The sequence below is a fragment of the Cherax quadricarinatus genome, chromosome 3 (genome assembly GCF_038502225.1).
Source record: "Cherax quadricarinatus isolate ZL_2023a chromosome 3, ASM3850222v1, whole genome shotgun sequence".
Classification (NCBI taxonomy): Eukaryota; Metazoa; Arthropoda; class Malacostraca; order Decapoda; family Parastacidae; genus Cherax; species Cherax quadricarinatus.
The window spans coordinates 38,274,886-38,294,885 of NC_091294.1; the positions used below are offsets into that span (position 1 = coordinate 38,274,886).

At 42.7% G+C, this 20,000-nt stretch overlaps 1 protein-coding gene across 4 annotated transcripts in view; it reads right to left on the bottom strand.

The window, feature by feature from the left end:
- The window catches only part of LOC128684057 (uncharacterized), a 513,285-nt gene that overhangs the window by 19,334 nt on the left and 473,951 nt on the right, over nt 1-20,000 (bottom strand). For all 4 annotated transcript variants that reach the window (XM_070091274.1, XM_070091283.1, XM_070091277.1 and 1 more), the window contains 2 exons: nt 5,600-5,743; nt 3,645-3,871 (listed from right to left, as the gene is read on the bottom strand). In XM_070091274.1, coding sequence (XP_069947375.1) covers nt 3,645-3,871; nt 5,600-5,743 — 371 coding nt within the window. The remainder of the gene's footprint in view (nt 1-3,644; nt 3,872-5,599; nt 5,744-20,000) is intronic.

Consider the following 20,000-nt stretch of genomic DNA (forward strand, 5'->3'; position numbering starts at 1 on the left):
GCTGATTTCTGCTCTGCTCTTCTTTTTGTGAACAGGGACTACATTTGCCTCTTTCCATGGAGAGGGCCATTTGCACTGTACTAGGCAGTGCTGAAAGATGCGAGTTAGAGGTGCTGCTAGCTGGTCTGCACATCTTCTCAACAATCTTGGGCTCAACTTGTCTGGGCCCATAGCCTTTTCTTGGTCAAGTGATTTAAGAAGGAAATGCACCTCCTCCTGCCTTACTGTCACACCTGACAGTTTTGACACAGTTCTTGCAGCTAGCCAAGGAGGGTCCCTTGCTGGATCAGGAACTTGCATTTTGGTAGCAAAGTGTTCAGCAAAGAGGTCCGCTTTCTCTTGACTACTAGTAGAGGTGGTCCCATCCTGTCGATTTAGAGGTGGAATAAGTTCATCAGGCAGATAACCTTGTCTGTCCTTGACCAGGGACCACCAGGTTTTGGAGCCTACCCTACCTGATGCTAGCTTTCTTTTAGTGTCCAACTCCCATTTAGCAATGGCCCACTTTTGAACATCACCCATATGCCTACAGGCTTGCATGTGCAAGTTCCTGTTATAGGTGGTAGGATGTCTCTTATACCTTCTGCCATGCTTTGTACTTAGTAGTAGCAGCCCCTCTCTACAACGAAAGCCAAACCAAGGCTGATCTGTAGGCTTTGGTCACATATTGCCGGTGAGGAATGTGTTCTTGTTGCAGATTAAGGATGTGTCCAGTGAAGGCTTTCACTTGGTTGTCAACATCCCCTGGAGAAGAGCATTCCAGTCGGTGGTGGCGAGCTCAGAGCAAAGGGCTGGCCAATTACCTCTTTCCCATAGCCAGGTTGTGCGTGTGGACTCCTCACCTCGTTCTGTTGGGATCTTAAGTGTGGTAAAAACAGCCTTGTGGTCAGACGATCCAACGTACCCGAGGGGTTGACAAGTGACTATGCCTTCTGCCAGATCACTCACTACTGGGTCAAGGGAGGAGCCAGAGATATGAGTAGGGAAATCAACAAAGTTTCTCATGTCAAACACTGCAAGAAGGTCATCAAAGTCCCTCTGTATAAGGTGCTGGTTGAGGTCACCAACAATTATAATATGTTGACAGTTGTGTTGTAGCAGAAGGGAGTCAATATTTTCCATTAGGAAGTTGATAGGGTCTGCATGTTGCCACTGAGGTCTGTACATTGCACATGCTAGTACAGAGGTACTAGTGTTTATACAGAGCTTGAAGAACATCATTTCAAGATGTGTAGGGGTGGCAACATCTATGTGCTGGGCATGAACACTTTTAGAGAAGCACACAGCAACACCACCTCCTTGCCCTTGCCTGTCTCTTCTCATCCATGAGGTGTAGCCAGCAATTCTTGCAAAATTTTCTGGAGTCCTGTCATCCAAAAAATGTTTCAACAACAGCTATCATGTCGGGACGTCGAGTGTTCACAAAGCTATGTGTGAGCTCTCCAACATTAGTAATGAAACCTCTAATGTTGGCCGACAGGATGCTGATAGACTGGCTCCTCATGATGAAGTGGTCAGCTTGAGGTGGTGGGTGTGTAGGGAATGTAAGGTGCCTGCCCTTGAGAGAGGTAGGGTACTGAGGCAGCTGCAGGGATGTAGGTCTGTGGTCTTGTATAAGGCCCAATCTCTCTCTCTCTCTCTCTCTCTCTCTCTCTCTCTCTCTCTCTCTCTCTCTCTCTCTCTCTCTCTCTCTCTCTCTCTCTCTCTCTCTCTCTGTCTCTGTCTCTGTCTCTCTCTCTCTCTCTCTCTCTCTCTCTCTCTCTCTCTCTCTCTCTCTCTCTCTCTCTCTCTCTCTCTCTCTCTTTTGACACGCACACACACACACACACACACACACCTAGTAGCAATCAGTGAAGAGGCGGGGCCAGGAGATATGAATCGACCCCTGCAACCACAAATAGGTGAGTACAAATAGGTGAGTGTACACACACACACACACACACACACACACACACACACACACACACACACACACACACATTAGGACCAGTGCTGTTTCTGGTATTTATGAACGACATGACGGAAACAATAGACTCCGTAGTGTCCCTGTTTACATATGACGTGAAGTTGATGAGAAGAATTCAATCGGACGAAGACCAGGCAGAACTACAGAGGGATGTAGACAGGCTGCAGACCTGGTCCAGAAACTGGCACCTGGAGTTCAACCCCACCAAGTGAAAAGTTATGAAGAGTGGGGAAGGGCTAAGAAGACCACACACGGAGTACAGTCTAGGGGGATCAGAGCCTACAAATCTCACTCAAGGAAAAGGATCTTGTTTTGAGTATAACACCGGGAACATCTACTGAGGCGCACGTCAACCATGTAACTACTGCAGCATTCCGTCGCCTGGCAAACCTAAGAACAACATTCCGACATCTAAATAAGGAGTCATTCACGGCTCTGTACACTGTGTACTTTAGGCCCATATTGGAATATGCAGGGCCAGTTTGGAACCCTCACCTAGCCAAGCATGTAAAGAAACTAGAGAAATTGCAAAGGTTTGCAACAAGACTAGTCCCGGAGCTAAGGGGTATGTCCTACCAGGAGAGGTTAAGGGAAATCGACCTGACGTCACTGGAAGACAGGAGAGTTAGGGGGGATATGATAACGATATATAAAATACTGAGAGGTATAGACAAAGTGGACTGAGACAGGATGTTCCAGAGATGGGACACAGGAACGAGGGGTCACAGTTGGAAGTTGAAGACTCAGATGAATCACAGGGACGTTAGGAAGTGGAATAGTCTGGGAAGTGATGTAGTGGAGGCAGGATCCATACATAGCTTTAAGAAAAGGTATGAAGATTACACACACACACACACACACACACACACACACACACACACACACACACACACACACACACACACACACACACACACACACACACACACATATATATATATATATATATATATATATATATATATATATATATATATATTATATATATACTACTGACCACCGGCACACTAGACCACTACCACTACTGACCACCAGCACACTAGACCATTAACACTACTGACCACCGGCACACTAGACCACTACCACTACTGACCACCAGCACACTAGACCATTAACACTACTGACCACCAGCACACTAGACCACTACCACTACTGACCACCAGCACACTAGACCATTAACACTACTGACCACCGGCACACTAGACCACTACCACTACTGACCACCAGCACACTAGACCACTACCATTTCTGACCACCAGCTCACTAGACCACTACAAGTACTGACCACCAGCACACTAGACCACTACCATTTCTGACCACCAGCACATTAGACCACTACCACTACTGACCACCGGCACACTAGACCACTACCACTACTGATCACCAGCACACTAGACCACTACAAGCACTGATCACCAGCACACTAGACCACTACCATTTCTGACCACCAGCACACTAGACCACTACAAGTACTGACCACCAGCACACTAGACCACTACCATTTCTGACCACCAGCACACTAGACCACTACCACTACTGACCACCAGCACACTAGACCACTAACACTACTGACCACCAGCACACTAAACCACTACCACTACTGATCACCAGCACGCTAGACCACTACCACTACTGACCACCAGCACACTGGACCACTACCACCACAGACCACACTCACCTTATGCTTAATCCAGGACTCCCTGTTGTCCGCCTGGCCTAGTGTGTTGATGGAGGAGCTGGAGTGGGTCTTAAGGTCAGGGTCGCTGGTCCAGCGGTCACGGATATGACTGGAACACGACTTCTGAACGCTCTCTATCAGCTCACAGCAGACGTGACGCCCTGTGTAGCGCGCCCACTCTACAGCGCACAACCCACGCCCGAAGTCCCGTAGATGTGGCGAGGCTCCTGTGGGCGGCCAAGAAATAAGTGATTGACCGGGTTACGGAAGTATGAGAATTGAGACACTCTGGTCATGCTAGGCACGTCTCACTCGACCACAAGCACTCGTGGAATTATTAAAGTTCCTTGAAGATCTTCCGCTATGGTATGAAAGGTCTTGGTCTTGAGCAAGAAGATCAAAGGTCATTGGTGATGGCCAAGGATGATAAAAAAAAACAGCAAAGCAGTGGATATTTAGTTCTGCTCGTGAATTTCGCAAAAATGGGAGTGGGTGTAATAACATTGTAAATAATGCGTTTTAATGCTCTGATAACAAGAGAATATAAGATAAAGGGAACTTCAAATGGTTTATTGGGCTCCATCATGTAGATTCAACTCCCCTCCTGATCATACACATCTGCAAATCCAAGTCACCACAACTAACTGATTAAACATCTATGCTAGCCCAAGTCACCACAACTAACTGATTAAACATCTATGCTAGCCCAAGTCACCACAACTAACTGATTAAACATCTATGCTAGCCCAAGTCACCACAACTAACTAATTAAACATCTATGCTAACCCAAGTCACCACAACTAACTAATTAAACATCTATGCTAGCCCAAGTCACCACAACTAACTGATTAAACATCTATGCTAACCCAAGTCACCACAACTAACTGATTAAACATCTATGCTAACCCAAGTCACCACAACTAACTGATTAAACATCTATGCTAACCCAAGTCACCACAACTAACTGATTAAACATGTCTGCTAATCGTCACAGCAAAGTTTTATGGCACTTAATTCCAGCAACACACATCGTTGTTGATCAATAATTCAACTATGTGAGTCATTCCAGTAACAGTATACAATACCCACATGTTAATTAATAAGACACATGTACAACAAATACATATCTTCATTGCCAAAACTTTTCGAAAACGAAGATACATAGGTGTTGCATACGTGTCTTACTTATAAATTAGATGAGTTTTGGTCGTTGTGCAATTTGAGAGAGGTATCCCCGTTTCCCCACAAGCCCAACCCTTTCTACCTCAATATACAAATAAAGGAGTAGTGCAAAGTGCACCAAAAGCTTCTAACGCAGGAAAAAAATCATTGACCGGATGAAAACTATCAGAAAATAGGAACTAATTATCACATGGACGCTCATAAGCAAAAGCCTTTATAAAAAAAAAAAAAACTAAGACACATCAGGTCTGGAAGTTGACAGGCCATCAGAATTATAATTATTATCAAAAAGAAGCGCTAAACCACAAGGGCTATACAGCAGGCCATCAGAAGAAGCATCTCTCTTGTCATTCAGAGATCTATATCCTAAATGGATCGGAGACTGCTGCACACGTTAGTGCTTACATCAGCTTAGAAAATTCGAAGATATTCTGATGAGGCGTTAAGTTATTATTATTATTATTATTATTATTATTATTATTATTATTATTATTATTATTATTATTATTATTATTATTATTATTATTATTATTATTATTATTATTATTATCGAAACAAAGCGCTCTCAAGTAATAAATGAAAATCTTGGAGGAAGAAAAAAACGGATAAACTACTTAAAGCTATTCCCTTCGGGGATACCAAAATATATTCGAACTAGAAAATAACGCTATCCCACAAACCCTTCCAAAAATCGATTGAAGAAAATCGTCTTCTTTCCGAAAATAGCTAACAAACAGATAAGTAATCCAGCTCCTGTGGGTGATGTTCCTTACCAGCGAAGAGAAGAATCTTAGCGATCTTGGTCCTGCCCTGCAGCGCCGCCTTCATGAGCGGGGTGAAGCCGAGGGTGTTCCTTGCGTCCAGGTCGACGCTCCTGTTGCACTTGTTGACCAGATGTGACACCACCTCCGTGTGACCTGCAGCCAAACAAATGAGCACCTCACTTTCTGGCATCTCTTACTTAATAAGCCTTTAAACACCCGTAGCCTGGTGATATAATATTTTTTACAGTTGTTTTATAAAGGCACCAGCAATGTGCTGCAACGCTACGTTATTTATTAATTACAAAGAGCACGAATGTTGGTTAGATTTTCCTAATGCATTCCATCACACACGATAAACTTGAAGTAACGTAATGTGTCAACATGAGAAGTTTTAAGTTTAATATGTTTATTATGCACCCCATACCCATCCAGTGGGCGGTAGTCAAAAGATTACAGAGGTACATAATGGGTCCAGGGACTGGGCCTCAAAGTTTACATGAGAGTGGAGACTTCTGTAGGATGAGTAGTCAGTAAAATTCAGTGGCGCCCCAATTGTGTTACCGAGTCAACCCTGGATCACCAACCTCACTCATAAAGCAGCATTTTGTTGGATAATCCTTATGATTCTTTTACAGTGTGGTTCGGTACATCAGACTGGAAAGCCCAGGACCCAAAACCATCAGTTCGAATCCCGTTCATTACATTATTTATATATATCAATAACAACACTGCGACTAGCAGGGGACTCGAACCCGTGTTGCTTTAGCCCGCCTCATGGTGGGCGAAAATTCATGACGCTCTAACCCACACGACCATCCAGTCCTACAAAGATCACGCACCCAGCAGAGCTAGGTGTTGTACCGTGATCCGAGGACACACAGTGGTGTGGGTGCTTCAGATTATTATTATAATAAAAAAAACACTGAACCTGTGGGTGCAGTATAGTATTGCAGTATAGTATTGCAATAATACTGTATATTGCACAATACTTAATATATTGCTTGTAGAATGAAATTAGCTCTGAGGCAGCCACACCATCGTATGTTCTCGGATCACGGTACAACACCTAGCTCTGCTGGGTGTGTGATCTTTGTAGGATTGGATGGTCCAGTGGGTTTGAGAGTCGTGAATTTTCGCTCACCATGAGGCAGCCTAAAACACCACATGTTCGAGCCCCCGGCTAGTCGCTGAGTAGTTATTGATTAAATACCACTCGTTCGTGGTAACAATGCTAGCTCCAGACACATATAAAACACTCCAGGTACATATAAACTATCTCCAGGTACATATAAACTACCTCCAGGTACATATAAACTATCTCCAGGCACATATTAGCTACCTCCAGGTACATATAAACTACCTCCAGGCACATATTAGCTACCTCCAGGCACATATTAGCTACCTCCAGGCACATATTAGCTACCTCCAGGTATATATAAACTACCTCCAGGCACATATAAACTACCTCCAGGCACATATTAGCTACCTCCAGGCAAATATTAGCTACCTCCAGGTACATATAAACTACCTCCAGGTACATATAAACTACCTCCAGGTACATATAAACTACCTCCAAGCACATATTAGCTACCTCCAGGCAAATATTAGCTACCTCCAGGTACATATAAACTACCTCCAGGTACATATAAACTACCTCCAGGCACCTATTAGCTACCTCCAGGCAAATATTAGCTACCTCCAGGTACATATAAACTACCTCCAGGTATATATAAATCTTCCACTTACGCATTCATTACTTCCAGGTGTATGTTAACTTAAATATTCGAGGCTCATAAAGAGCACATATTGAGAGCCGGATGGACTGCAGGACTCACTGAGTCAGTCAATACCAGAGTACCTGACTCACCAGGTGTCTGTTACTTGCACCACACACACACAAACACACACACACACACACACACACACACACACACACACACACACACACACACACACACACACAGCATTGTGGGGGTCAGCTCAGTAATTACGGAATGAGTTGAATCTGGGAAATATGGCCGTTGTATTCATTACTGCAGTAAAATATAGCGCGTGGAAGCGAGGAAAAATTCATTCAAGCTGCGAGTCTATATCATCATTGATTGGTAGAGTGTGACGTGCTCTTCTGGTCGCTCGCACTTCAACTTCAGAGAATGCACAGGGAATGTTGCAGAGCATTGTGTGCCACCGCTCGCCTACCTTTCAGTGGTCGCTCTGTCATATGCCATCAAGTTTTGAGTGGGTGCGGTGGCTTTTGCTTTTATAGCACTGCAACCAACACCACACAACCTAGGAGTTCCACTACTCTAGCAGGACTAACGATGCGGACGAATGCTTGCAGACGAACCATAGCAACGTTAGGAAATATTTTTTCCCCCGTCAGAGGGCGTTGAGCAGCAGGAACTAAATAAATGACGACGGTATTGGATTTCTCCTCTTCCAGTATGTACTATATTCATATTGTCTTTCAGCCTTTTTTCACCTTCCCTCCTTTCTTGCATTTCTCTTCTCACATTCCCTGATTCCATGGTGGTACATTGTCAGGTTCCACTGATGAACCCATAGTGATACACTGTCAGGTTCCAGAGATAAACACATGGGTTCCAGCTTTTGGGCCCATACCTTGACTTTTAATTGACTGACATGACTTAGGACTGTTGATGTTCCAATATTTATTTGGAGATGTGGCGTGCGTCGAGTATGTTACAATTTATTCAACGTTCATCACACATCCATTCGTGTATACCCTCTACACCAACCAAACTAGAAGTCAGGTTGGAGTAGTTTGCATGTGGGACCCCGACTACTCTGATTCGCTCTTACCCAACCAGTTGGGTAAGAACTTGCCCCAGGCCTAACTGATGTTATGTTTCCACACCTGGCTGGAGGCAGACGCTCACTAATGCTTGTCGAGTATACTTCTACAATACTGGCTTTCTTGAGGTGTACAACCATCAGTAGTGAGTGACTCTTACTGCACATTGTACATGATGCAAATATATGGTGGAGGGAATATACGGGTACTAAAGTCTACACCTTTCGTGTTTGACTTTTTTTTTATTTACTTGAAGATTGTTCCTTGTCAGAAGACTTAATTTATGCCAGATATAACAGGCCTTTCTTCCTGTGCCTTTTTTCATGTTCAGGTTTCCAGCGCCGTCCACTTAACTGGTAATCTGACACACGCCAGGAGGAGGGTGGGGTGGGTATTTTGTTTAAGTGGTCTTTGGAAAAGAGGTGGTGCATGATTCAAACTTTTGAACCCACCTTTTTTTCTGTTGCTTCCTCTCTGGGACGATGGAGATATCCTCAGAAAAGTCTCCTTTCTCATGTGTATGGGATAGCCCATCCTGAGAGAAGGGACTTCCCATGTAACAGCTCCTCTAGTTCTGTTGAAACGAAACCTTTTTCAGCTCTTGTAGCTGAAGAAGCCGTAATGGAATACCTGACTATACCCTCACCGCTCTACTGAAATCTAAAAACTCAGGCTGACAGATTTCAACGCGATGTATGTAATTCATCTTACTACTTGATGCAATATGATGGGGAAACATAGCCAGCTTTTGTTTCCATCGTGTAATTGTTGTATGGAACAGGATGGCAGCAAACTGGTACTGTTTACAATATTTGCTTTAAAACTGGACATGCCTTGTTCATCTGAGTGTTCAGCTTTGGTTTATGTTCTTGTGTTGTGGTGCCTTCCACGCCAGAAAGTCAGGACTTGTTTACCAAAGGGTGATCACGTCACCCATGACTCCAGCAGTGCAGTGAGGTGCAGCTCCTTGACTACGTAGCCCTGGATACAGTCAGTGCCGGGAGGCGTAGCTCCTTGACTTCGTCACCCTTGACTATGTCACCCTTAATTCCAGCAGTACAAAGAGGTGTGGCTCTTTGATTCCGTCAAGGGCAAGGTATAAAGTCTCTGAATATTCTGAATCTTCCTGTAATGCATAATTAGGTACGGGCTCCACTCTAGTGCTTTATACTCGAGTAATATCCATATATTCAGTATGCAGTATTTTTTTTTTACTAGAAACTCAACATTACTTGTATTTTAGGGTCTGATTCTTTTAACAAAATTCTCAAACGTCCTGTGAGACCTGGTCGTAATTGGAGCTGGAGCAAACAAACTCAGCAGTAGACTATAATGTATATTTTGCCTTCACCCACTATATACCAATATGTACACTTTGTACAGGTGGAATAATAATAAGTGTACACGACGGTGACAGATGACAACGCAAAGCCAGAGTGCACCGTACTCAACCAGCAGGTAGGCAAGTCTGCCAATGCTTACTGCAAGTGAACCACGTTGCTTCAGCTTTGGCGGGCTTGCCTGTGATTGGTCAATGAACCAAGGTATTGATTTAACGTCGGGTACCCTATTGATGGTTAAACCCTTAGCACTCGGTTCTCTGGTTGGGAGGCAGCCTATATGGGAGTGTGACATACGCCGAATAAATTGTAACATACTCTTTGCATGCCACACCTAATATATTCATTTTTTTTAACTGAGTTGTTTACCTTCAGTGCCACCTCGTTTAGCACTTTTTTCTAATTTCGCTATATTCAGAGTTAATACGTCAAGTTTATTCTCGTATATGATGATCTTAGTCTTTTATATATTTATTCGTATGAGTTTGCCTCTCTTTTTCAAAGTTTATTCTCAGTTCTTTCAGTGTCGTTCTTAGATTATCTGCGCATTTTTCTGAAATACTTTCTGACAAGAGAATGTAACTCGATTACTTTGTAAAATTGAAAGAATTATTTTCCACGCTACTTCTTTCCGCACTTTAATTATTGGCAGTGTATATAAATTCTTCTGTTTATATCATTACTTCCTTGGACTGGTCTGGTCTTATTAATACGTCACCGTACCTTTGCAGTTGTTTTAAATTTTTAACTCTCCCTTATGTTTAATCTGTATGTAAATTACACATAATAGCCTGCCCTTCATGTCAGATATTTAATGATCCATTTGTGTCCTCTGTGTTCCTTGGTGTTGGAAATTTCTAAGCATTTTATAATCTCGCTAATATGGCGTGTATACTTATTATGTCTGTTTGCTGTTTAAGACTTTTTTTCTATCCACCGAAAAAAAAATAACCCTTTTGGAGATAAATGGTTCATAGAACCGACGAGTTGATAAATTAGATACATGTGCAACACTTGGATATCTTGATTGAGGAAACGTTTCGTCACACAGTGGTTCCATCAGTCGTATACATAGAAGAATGATGAAGATCAGAAGAACTTTGAGGTATAAGTCCCTCAGCTGAGACTAATGATGACGGGGATACCTTCCTGTTCCCCCGACGACCGAAGTAAGTCCAGTGCGACGCAGTTCTGGTCTATATACTGACTGAGGGACTCAGTCACTCAGTACTTCTACATCTATGCTTTATAAATTTAATCAACATTGTTTCCTAAAATGGTTTTTAAGGGACAAATTCCTGAGAATCGTGCGAGTGTCGTGAGCAACTGTTTTGGAAGAAATGGCGAAGTGTCGACAGTGTGGCGAACAATATGTTGAGCGAAGAGAAATTGTTATCGTAGAACGTTTCGCCTCATACTGTAGTGAAACGTAACGCAAAAAAGATTTCTCTGAAATCAGTGTTTTATTCACTATGAATTATTTTGTTTGAATCATATTAATGGTTCACAGTATCATCACGCTGATGAATAAGACTCATGTATAACAATGAGAAATCTGTATTGATAAGAAGGTTCTCCTTCGCAAGAAGCCTCGTCACTCGGGCTCAGGAAAACACAACACCGGAGACACAACAACAGGCAAATGTAGCCTCTTGTTTGTTTCTCTTCGTACAATAGGCAATAAATTATGGTGTGTTGAACAGCAATTTTGAATTCTATTGTTTGTAGACTAAGTTTGTTCACAAACAATAGAATCCATGAATCATCTTATCCCCTTTTTCTTCTTCTTTTTTTTTCCCTCAGGTACATTTTCCTTGACATGTCCAAAATTCTTTTCTTTCAAGAAATATATATTACACACACGATCTCATGTGTGTGGTGCGAGCAAAAAAAAAAAAAAAAAACACTGATTTCGTCTTACAAATTTCCAAACTCAAGCCCTCATAGCTATCCAGTATATAATTTTATTTTTTGTTTCATTCTTTCATTACTCTATTTTTTTTTTTTTGCTTTCCTTATGATGATGAAATATTGACATGCATGAGTCCTGTGTGTGTGTGTGTGTGTGTGTGTGTGTGTGTGTGTGTGTGTGTGTGTGTGTGTGTGTGTGTGTGTGTGTGTGTGTGTGTGTGTGTGTGTGTGTGTGTGTTCTCACCAAGTTGTGGTTGCAGGTGTCGAGTCACAGCTCCTGGCCCCGCCTCTTCACTGGTCGCTACTAGGTCACTCTCCCTGCTCCGTGAGGTTTATCATACCTCTGCTTAAAGCTATGTATGGATCATGCCTCCACTACATCATTTCCCAGAATATTCCACTTCCTGACATCTCTGTGACTGAAGAAATACTTCCTAACATCGTTGTGATTCATCTGAGTCTTCAACTTCCAACTGTCTCCCCTTGTTGCTGCGTCCCATCTCTGAAATATTCTGTCTCTGCCCACCTTGTCGATTCTTCTCAGTATTTTATATGACGTTATCATATCTTAACTGTCTCTCCTGTCCTCCACTGTCGTCAGATCGATTTCCCTTAACCTCTCCTCGTTTGACATGCCCCTTAGCTCCGGGACTAGTCTTATTGCAAACCTTTGCACTTTCTCTAGTTACCTGAGGTGCTCGACCAGGTGAGGGGTTCCAAACTGGAGCTGCATACTCCAATACGGGCCTGACGTACACGGTGTACAGGGTCCGGAACGACTCCTTACTGACGTGTCGGAATGCTATTCTTAGGTTCGCTAGTCGCCCATATGCTTCAGCAGATATTTAGTTGATGTGCGCCTCAGGAGATGTGCTCGGTATTATACACTCTCCAAGGTCCTTTTCCTTGAGTGAGGTTTGTAGTCTTAGTCTTCTTTGCCCTTCCCCGATCTTCATGATTTTGCACTTGGTGGGGTTGAACCCTAGAAGCCAGTTGCTGGACCAGGCCTCCAGCCTATCCAGATCCCTCTGTAGTCCTGCCTGGTCCTCGTCCGACTGAATTCTTCTCATTAACTTCACATCGTCTGCAAACAGGGATACTTCTGAGTCTGTTCCTTCTGTCATATCATTCACATATACTAGGAGCAGCACCGGTCCTAGGACTGACCCCTATGGAACCCCGCTCATCACAGGCGCCCACTGTGACACTTCATCACGTACCATGACTCGTTGCTGCCTTCCCGTCGGGTATTCTCTGTTCCACTGCAGCGCCTTCCCTGTTAAACCTGCCTAGTCCTCTAGCTTTAGCACTAGTCTCTCTGTGGAACTGTCAAAAGCCTTCTTACAGTACAAGAAAATGCAATCTACCCTCTCTCCTTTGTCTTACTGCTGTCACCTGGTCATAGAACTCTAGTAGGTTTGTGACACAGGATTTCCCGTCTCTGAATCCGTGCTGGTTGTTGTTTATAAGCTAGGTTGTCCACTATTCTTCTGATAATCTCCGCCATGATTTTGCATACTCTACATGTCAGTGACACAGGTCTGCAGTTTAATGCTGGGTATGTGTCCCCATTTTTAAAAACTGGGACTACGTTTGATGTCTTCCATACCTCAGGTAGTTGTTAGTGGTACACATAGCGCCTCTGCTTCCTCTCTCAGGACCCATGGAGAGATGTTATCTGGCCCCATCGACTTTGAGATATCGGTTGTATGTATCGTGTACAGCACTTGCTGGACATGATGTGTACAACACGATGTGCGTGTGTGTGTGTGTGTTCCTGAATTTATGTGCTTTATCGACGCGCACACTATCCAGAAACCCATTTTCAGTGCTCAACGTTCCAATTAGTATTGATTCACCCATTAAAACCTGGAATTATATGAAAGTGACATGAGTGACTCAGCTCACTGGAGTCTCCAGTACCACACTGAAGCTGCTGTATCATTGTTACATCGCTGGGGTAACCCAGAGTACACGGGATAAACAGATAGCAGAGGAACTGGGAGTTCATATCGAGGTTAACTGCTGAGGAGAACTATCATCTAACTAGATTACGGGTTATCGCATATTATCAAAGATAGAAAAACAGAAGGTTGTCCTGCTGAGCTGGAAATGGAACAATAACCACTTTTAGTTAAAGTCTTTAAGTATTGGCCTATGTACAGGAGCATGATTGCGTTTTTTCCTGTTAATGAGAATTTCTCATGCCTCCTACAGTTCGTGAGGTTACTTAATATGAAGCTTGCATTTATGAATAAAAATACCAGACAACATTCACAAGGGCTTTACGGGAGTTTTATCGAATTCCTCGCAATCAGCAATCATATATATACCGTGAACATGCAGGCAAGGACATTAATACTAAGTCGTAACAACATGAATATTCTTTATGAAGTGAACTAGAGCGCAATATCCTGTTCTCACATAATGAACTGCCGTACAACCTGTGGAATGAGAACTCACGGTGATTTTTTTTATTTTTTGTTCGGCTCAACCATTTTTTTTTCAGTCCAGTCATATCACACACTATTCGAAACATTATATTAAACATTGTCATATCAGAATCCATACTGAGAAATTTACGAGAGAAAATAAAGCCACCAGTTCAAGAAGACCATCCTCTTTCACCATAATGCAGAAGATAATATGACTCCAAGCATCTCCTGCTGCCACAGGAATCCCTGATGTTAGACCTCAGGTTCTGACTGTCCAGGTCTTGCATTAATGACCAGAGTGCCAGAGCTCCGTATTAAGCTAAGACACGTGCAAGCACCTCGCCTCATCCTCACTTTCTTTTGCCAGTGTGGGTGTTTACTGTTTAGTTCCCTTTCTTTGGTATACGCTTCCTTGTTCACATGAACAAGCACAAGCGTTCACTTTACAATTCACCGTGGCGATCCCTGTTTACATTACGGACACTTCTTGATATATATATATATATATATATATATATATATATATATATATATATATATATATATATATATATATATATATATATATATATATATATATATATATATATATATATATATATATATATATATATATATGTCGTGCCGAATATGTAAAACTGGTCAATTTTTATGTTAATGCAATTTTTTTTAATTTTGCACCAAAAGAATCTTAGAAAACTTACCTAACCTTATTATAACAAGAGCAATTTATTTTAGCCTAACCCAACTAAATACATTTTAAATACGTTTACAATAATTTAGTACTAAACAAACACAATCAAATATATTTTTTTCGTTAGGTTCAGAATGATTTTGGCGAAATTATTGCATAAACAAATTTTCACTTGTCCTATATGGCAAGATGAGCGTTGCTATTTAAGCCAAGATCGCAAGTTCTGCCTATTCGGCACGACATATGTATATATATATATATATATATATATATATATATATATATATATATATATATATATATATATATATATATATATATATATATTCTCTTTGTATATACCTCTCCAGAATCACGAACTTGGATAATCTTTTTCTTTCTGATTTTTGAATAGTGATTACAGATTCTTCCTAGTTTTATGCTGATTTAAACGGCTGCAGAAGTTATTAAATTCTCCAGCACCAAAAATTACTGTTAACAGAGCTAAACTCTAGTTTTCAAAAACTTTTACTGACAAAAGTACATTTCTTCAAAATAAAAGGGATAACAAAATTATTAAAAGAATTTTATCACAAGGTAATTTGGCAAATTTCAAGTTTATATACGCTATATATCCAATCAGAGACTGGCCGGGGCTCACAGGCCAATGAGGTGACGCACACTGGCCTGTGTATTTTAAAACTCGCTTGTGATTGGTTCACGCTTCAACCGTTGTGAGATTTGTACGCAGTTGTTTATTACGATTACGTGAGTGATGAGTACACTAAATTGCGTCCTTATAGCTTCAAAGACGTTATACTTCTTGAACTACTCTCCTCAGCAGTCTACAACTGTCATAGATGTTATGTTATGTGTATTGGTAAAATAGGGGGTTCGCTTCTTTGAATACTTGGGCAGATCTGTCAGGATAAACATTGTATAAGGTGAACAGCTGATAGATACCAAACGTCAACACTGAGGTCACAGACCACACCACAGCCGTGAGCTCCTTTGCAGGGTTGTCCAGTCGATTCTAGACAATGAAACTGGCCGATATGATTCAAGACCACGAAGTTGGCCAGTGTGAATCAAGACCATGAAACTGGCCAATGTGATTCAGGACCATGAAGGTGGCCAATGTGATTCTATTACCATGAAGCTGGCCGATGTGATTCTAGACCATGAAGCTGGCCGATGTGATTCTAGACCATGAAGCTGGACGATGTGATTCTAGACCATGAAGCTGGCCTGTGTGATTCTAGACAATGAAGCTGGCCAATGTGATTCTAGATCATGAATTTGGCCAATGTGATTCTAGACCATGAAGCTGGCCAATGTGATTCTAGACCATGAAGCTGGCCGATGTGATTCTAGACCATGAAGCTGGACGATGTGATTCTAGACCATGAAGTTGGACGATGTGATTCTAGACCATGAAGCTGGCCGATGTGATTCTAGACCATGAAGCTGGACGATGTGATTCTAGACCATGAAGCTGGCCTGTGTGATTCTAGACAATGAAGCTGGCCAATGTGATTCTAGATCATGAATTTGGCCAATGTGATTCTAGACCATGAAGCTGGCCAATGTGATTCTAGACCATGAAGCTGGCCGATGTGATTCTAGACCATGAAGCTGGCCGATGTGATTCTAGACCATGAAGCTGGCCTGTGTGATTCTAGACCATGAAGCTGGCCGATGTGATTCTAGACCATGAAGCTGGCCGATGTGATTCTAGACCATGAAGCTGGCCGATGTGATTCTAGACCATGAAGCTGGCCGATGTGATTCTAGACCATGAAGCTGGCCGATGTGATTCTAGACCATGAAGCTGGCCTGTGTGATTCTAGACCATGAAGCTGGCCGATGTGATTCTAGACCATGAAGCTGGCCGATGTGATTCTAGACCATGAAGCTGGCCGATGTGATTCTAGACCATGAAGCTGGCCGATGTGATTCTAGACCATGAAGCTGGCCGATGTGATTCTAGACCATGAAGCTGGCCGATGTGATTCTAGACCATGAAGCTGGCCTGTGTGATTCTAGACCATGAAGCTGGCCGATGTGATTCTAGACCATGAAGCTGGCCGATGTGATTCTAGACCATGAAGCTGGCCGATGTGATTCTAGACCATGAAGCTGGCCGATGTGATTCTAGACCATGAAGCTGGCCGATGTGATTCTAGACCATGAAGCTGGCCGATGTGATTCTAGACCATGAAGCTGGCCTGTGTGATTCTAGACCATGAAGCTGGCCGATGTGATTCTAGACCATGAAGCTGGCCGATGTGATTCTAGACCATGAAGCTGGACGATGTGATTCTAGACCATGAAGCTGGACGATGTGATTCTAGACCATGAAGCTGGCCGATGTGATTCTAGACCATGAAGCTGGCCGATGTGATTCTAGACCATGAAGCTGGACGATGTGATTCTAGACCATGAAGCTGGACGATGTGATTCTAGACCATGAAGCTGGACGATGTGATTCTAGACCATGAAGCTGGCCACAGCTAAGTTCCTGTACGCTACTGGAGGCAAAAGATTTCCAGAGAAACAGTGGTTTATCAGCAGCAGTTATTTTGATTTCACATTTTTAACTTATTTTGTATTACATATATTACTTTGATATTTTGAAATGTTTACGGAACTGAGTTCTACTTTTGATTCTTATTTGATTTAATAAAAATGCAGTGTACTAAAATATATCTTCCAAGTAGCAATGATGATGTTTACTTTATTTACACACACACACACACACACACACACACACACACACAGGTGGAGAACTCACAAGAAACGATCAAGAGGTATGTGAGGAGCTCAACACGAGATTTAAGGAAGAATTTACAGTAGAGACAGGAAGGACTCTGGGGGGACAGACCAGATGGGGACACCAGCAAGGAATACACCAACAAGTGTTGGACGACATACATACAGATGAGGAGGAGGTGAAGAAACTGCTAAAGCACATAGATACCTCAAACGCAATGGGACCGGACAACATCTCCCCGTGGGTCCTTAGAGAGGGAGCAGATATGTTGTGCGTGCCACTTACCACAATCTTCAACACGTCCCTGGAAACTGGGCAACTACCTGAGGTATGGAAAACGGCAAATGTAGTTCCCATTTTTAAAAAAGGAGACAGAAAAGAGGCACTAAACTATAGACCTGTGTCATTGACGTGTATAGTATGCAAAATTATGGAGAAGATTATCAGGAGGAGAGTGGTGGAGCACCTGGAACGGAACAAGAGTATAAATGCCAACCAGCACGGATTCATGGAAGGCAAATCCTGTGTCACAAACCTTCTGGAGTTTTATGATAAAATAACAGAAGTAAGACACGAGAGAGAGGGGTGGGTTGATTGCATCTTCTTGGACTGCAAGAAGGCCTTTGACACAGTTCCTCACAAGAGATTAGTGCAGAAGCTAGAGCATCAGGCGCATATAACAGGAAGGGCACTGCAATGGATCAGAGAATACCTGACAGGGAGACAACAACGAGTCATAGTACGTAATGATGTATCACAGTGGGCACCTGTGACGAGCGGGGTCCCACAGGGGTCGGTCCTAGGACCAGTGCTATTTTTGGTATATGTGAACGACATGATGGAAGGGTTAGACTCAGAAGTGTCCCTGTTTGCAGATGATGTGAAGTTAATGAGGAGAATTAAATCTGATGAGGACCAGGCAGGACTTCAAAGAGACCTGGACAGACTGGACACCTAGTCCAGCAAATGGCTTCTCGAATTTAATCCTGCCAAATGCAAAGTCATGAAGATAGGGGAAGGGCACAGAAGACCACAGACCGAGTATAGGCTAGGTGGCCAAAGACTGCAAACCTCACTCAAGGAGAAAGATCTTGGGGTGAGTATAACACCGAGCATGTCTCCGGAAGCACACATCAACCAGATAACTGCTGCAGCATATGGGCGCCTGGCAAACCTGAGAACAGCATTCCGATACCTTAGTAAGGAATCGTTCAAGACACTGTACACCGTGTATGTCAGGCCCATACTGGAGTATGCAGCACCTGTTTGGAACCCGCACTTGATAAAGCACGTCAAGAAACTAGAGAAAGTACAAAGGTTTGCGACAAGGTTAGTTCCAGAGCTAAGGGGAATGTCCTATGAAGAAAGATTAAGGGAAATCGGCCTGACGACACTGGAGGACAGGAGGGTCAGGGGAGACATGATAACGACATATAAAATACTGCGTGGAATAGACAAGGTGGACAAAGACAGGATGTTCCAGGGAGGGGACACAGAAACAAGAGGCCACAATTGGAAGTTGAAGACACAAATGAGTCAGAGAGATATTAGGAAGTATTTCTTCAGTCATAGAGTTGTAAGGCAGTGGAATAGCCTAGAAAATGACGTAGTGGAGGCAGGAACCATACACAGTTTTAAGACGAGGTTTGATAAAGCTCATGGAGCGGGGAGAGAGAGGGCCCAGTAGCAACCGGTGAAGAGGCGGGGCCAGGAGCTAAGACTCGACCCCAGCAACCACAAATAGGTGAGTACACACACACACACACACACACACACACACACACACACACTTATAGCAACTTCCCTGAAGACTACTCTCCAGGGTTCGCAGGAACCCTATTGTATCATCAGCTTCAACGTTAAAGATGATAATGTACCGAACCTTGACTTTCTGGAGAGAGAGAGAGAGAGTGTATGTGTATTTACTTAAGTATAGTGGAACATTGCAGTAGTAATATTGGCCTAGGCTTGGCAGGTACTTCTCAGAACCAACTATTTGCATACATGTAGTTGATAAACATTTTAAATCTAACCAAAGTGGAAGACAGTTCCACTCATTTACAACTCTACTGATGAAGCAACACTTTTCTGTGTCCTTTCTAAGTCTGAGTTTATCCATCTTAAATTCATTGTTTCAAAATTTGTTCTTGGTTAGATATTTATACCTTTCATTCTACAACTTTGAAGAGTGTATAACTTCAGCTCTCTCAAACTATCTTCACTGAAAAGATTTCTTATAGAGTAAATATATTTTTTTAACTTTCTCCAGTTCAGTTCTAATCATTCTGTAGTATATAGACGAGAACTGCGCCGCACTAGACTTACTCGCGGGTATTCCCTGCATCTTAGAAAACTGTACCTAACAGATGGACGGTTCTGGCATAAAGCCGTGCAGTATTTAAGGGTTCATTCAGCTCACAATTAAAAACACTAGGATTTAATATTTTCGATTTCGTTTTAGCA